The 3,480-nt window shown below is 49.4% G+C and overlaps 1 protein-coding gene across 1 annotated transcript in view; it reads right to left on the minus strand.

Moving 5' to 3' along the window:
• Positions 1-201: 201 nt before the first annotated feature.
• Positions 202-3,480, minus strand: part of LOC132472460 (CBY1-interacting BAR domain-containing protein 2-like) — a 5,131-nt gene continuing 1,852 nt past the window's right edge. The window contains exons 3-10 of the mRNA XM_060072066.1: positions 3,261-3,329; positions 3,074-3,175; positions 2,701-2,706; positions 2,488-2,592; positions 2,017-2,130; positions 1,178-1,360; positions 670-744; positions 202-634 (exon numbers count right to left, since the gene is read on the minus strand). Coding sequence (XP_059928049.1) covers positions 581-634; positions 670-744; positions 1,178-1,360; positions 2,017-2,130; positions 2,488-2,592; positions 2,701-2,706; positions 3,074-3,175; positions 3,261-3,329 — 708 coding nt within the window. The 3' untranslated portion in view covers positions 202-580. The remainder of the gene's footprint in view (positions 635-669; positions 745-1,177; positions 1,361-2,016; positions 2,131-2,487; positions 2,593-2,700; positions 2,707-3,073; positions 3,176-3,260; positions 3,330-3,480) is intronic.

Raw genomic sequence — 3,480 nt, forward strand, 5'->3', positions numbered from 1 at the left:
GTGCTGACATGCTATTATAGTTAATAAGGAATGCGATGACAGACTGAATGACAAAATGTGGTTGAAGAAGGGCAAGCCATGAATAATTCATCAGCATGAATCACAAACATAATAGAGCGCAGTGTAGTGCAGTGAGCTTAACGTTTAATAAATGCATGTAAGAACAGAACCCATTCACTGAAATGGCAAGACGATTACGAGGAGGTTTTTACTCCGATTTATTGCAAACACCAGGATGTGTTCATTCTACTTTTACATTTTACAGCCTGGCTAGCTACAACATAATAACATTTTATTCATGAGAAGCAGCTGTTGCATTTAAACAGGGAGAAAACAGTAGTTTATATTGTTTCAAAAACATTTTGGCCACAATTCAGTTTTATTTTACAATGGTTTTTCTCTGTGATTCATAAATCCATGCAGTTTAGAGAATGAATGTGATCATAACATACGGTTCCATTGCAAGACTTATGGCTGATCTCCAGAGCTTGCCAACAAAGCCTGAACTATGAAACCTAATGCAACATATACTGCCTGTGTCCATCCGTCATTTCGCCTCCATGTTTGACTGTGAGTCCTGTTATCTAAACTGTCGACGACTCTGGACGTACTGAGATGAGTAAGATTGCTCTGGGTCTGCTGAGCCTCATCCATCTCTGACTCGTACATTTCTTCGTCATCTTCCTCCTCCTCCTCTTCCTCCTCGACCTCGTCCTCTTCCTCCTCCTCCATTCCTTTCTGACGCTGGAGTTTGCTGGGAAGAGCTGCTGATGAAACACGATTCATTAAGAAAAAGACAGTCAGACTGTTTTCAGGTAACACTCACATTTCATTTAGGGCAGTTGGCAGACGCTTTTATCCAAAGCGATGGTCATACACACATTCACGGCGGGGTCATCCATGCAAGGTAACAACCAACTCGTTGGGAGCAGGTAGGGGGAGGTGTCCTTGCTCAGGGAACACCTCGACACTCAGCTAGGAGGAGCCGGGGATCAAACAACCTTCCAGTTACAAGGTAACCCGCACTACCTCCTATGCTAGGCGGACCAGGAAACCCTCAATGACCCTCTGGTTGTGATGAAGGAACGGGATCTCACCCTCCCCGGTGGCGCTTGGTTTTGTTCTTGTCGTTGTCTGCGGCCCTTTCTGGAGGCCAGGGTGGAGCCTAAGCTCTGACCCTGGTGGACGCCAGGAAGCTGTGGTTGTTGGTGGAGGCCAGGCTGGGACTAAGACTCTTGGCCATGGAGGCCGTCCTGGTGGGGCTGGCAGCGGGGCTCATGGAGGACGTGGATCGGTGGGTCAGCATGGCGTCCAGAGGCCCGGACATGGCGTCCGACATCCGGAACCTTCCGTTGAACAGCTGGAGGGCGGGGAAGGAGGATGTTAGGCCAGAGGCATGGCATTGCCCTCTGTGGTACAACATCGGAAAGGTGCTATGGTTCTGACTGAGTCGACGGGCATGAGTGCAGGAGTAGCCAGAACAGCACCACACACACAACATCAGTTCAGGAACTTCCTCTCATGTCTTGATTTAAGATGTTTATGGACCTTTAACATATATGTGTTCATCCTACGGTAAACGCCCATAAATATCTAAAATCACACACACAGCATAAGTTCAGGCAGTTCTCTTACGTCTTGTGTAGAATTAAAGATGACATATTGTACCACCAGGTGTGAGTGTGATTGGCCATCACAAGCGGTTTTGAAATTCTGCCTCTTCTGACATCACAAGTGGGCGTGTCCACCTAGAGGCGTGCAGCATAGATCAGTCTACCAGCCTACCCATTGGACTGTAGCAAATGCTGCTCATCTATCCAGCACACATCTAGGTGGACACGCCCACTTGTGATGTCACAAGAGGCAGATTTTCAAAACGGCCTGTGACGGCTAGTCAAACCCACACCTGGTGGTATAATATGTCACCTTTAAGATGTGAATGGGACCATTACCCTAGCATGAACACATAGAAGATGGTCGTCATGCATTGTAAAGTCAACGTGCGCGCGGGGCTACCTCCAGGTCCTTGTACACGTCCATGGTCTCCAGGTTCTGCAGGGTGTGCGCGTAGACCTCCAGCGCCTTGGAGTGGAACAGCATCTCCACCGTGACGAAGTCAGTGAAGACCCTCTGCCCAAAACAAGAGCCCAGCACCGTTGTGATTCCTCAACGGCCCCTGCAGTGACCTCCTCCCGTCCCCAGCCATCCCCAGCGGGGGGGCCGACACCGCGCTCCACATTGTACATGTCCGTCGACGGATGACGGAGCGTGTGTCGGACGTAAGGGTGACACGACCTGATTGGCCGACGGATCCGTCACTGCCTGAAACGCTGAACATTTCTCCACTTTTTGACGCAGGCAACGGAGCCAACAGAACGGATTGACCCACAATGCATTTCGAGAGCGCCCCCCCATGCAAAGTCAATGAGATCAGTCGACAGGCGTGTACAGTGTGAGCGCGGTGTGCGTCTCCGGCTCCAGACTTGCCTTGAGGTCCTCCAGCTTCTGCCTCTGGAAGTCTGTGATGGTGTCTTCGAGCTGCCGGGTGCTGCGCTGGGCGTTGTTCGAGGCCTTCTGCGCATTCACCTCTGCCTGTCGGGTAAAACACGTTACACCACACGCCTCGTTCTCTCACAGACAAGGGTCTTAATTCATCTGTGACCTGGGCTACCGAAGGGACCAGCATCCAGGGGAGATTACCTGTGACTGAGGGCTCTTGTCAAGGAAGAAAAGGTCACATATTTTTATAGATTTTTTAACGTCTTGGACTTTCCTTGAGCCATTCCCTTTTGTTTAACTGTCTCTTGTTTATGGCTGTTTCTTCCTCCCTCCATACAGACATACACACACACACACACACACACACACACACACACACACACACACACACACACACACACACACACACACACACACACACACACACACACACCACACACACACACACACACACACACACACACACACACACACACATATATATATATATTGGCCTCTACAAGTTTAAACCCTACATAATTACAACCAAGTGCTATGAACGTAATACTGTCCCCTCATTAATGAAAAAGGATACAATGCTCTGCCTATCCGCTGGGTTCCTCAGCCGTATTTTCTCCAGTTTCTGAATCTCCTTTAGCTCTCTGTTGCGATCGGCGCTGAACTTCTTCAGCTCAGCCTGGGGAGAAGTAAGACGATGGAGGATCGTGTCTCACCCTCACCTTGAACCACTTCAACACACTTGTTCAAACCTGCACACTCACCCTCTTCGTTTTGATGATGTCCCCATAGCCCTTCAGTGGGGAGACCACTCTCGTCTCCAACCTCTCGACCTGTCAAGTTCAAACCCATCTCATGAACGGACACTCACTTTAGCAATCCCCGGCCCTGTAAGCCGGAGAGACATGTTTGGAGCTTATTTCTAAGATCTGTTCTGTTTGCAGTTGATTTAACTGTTCATGAGAGCATTCAAACCCGTCTCCT

The sequence above is a fragment of the Gadus macrocephalus genome, chromosome 14, assembly GCF_031168955.1.
Source record: "Gadus macrocephalus chromosome 14, ASM3116895v1".
NCBI classification, from domain to species: Eukaryota; Metazoa; Chordata; class Actinopteri; order Gadiformes; family Gadidae; genus Gadus; species Gadus macrocephalus.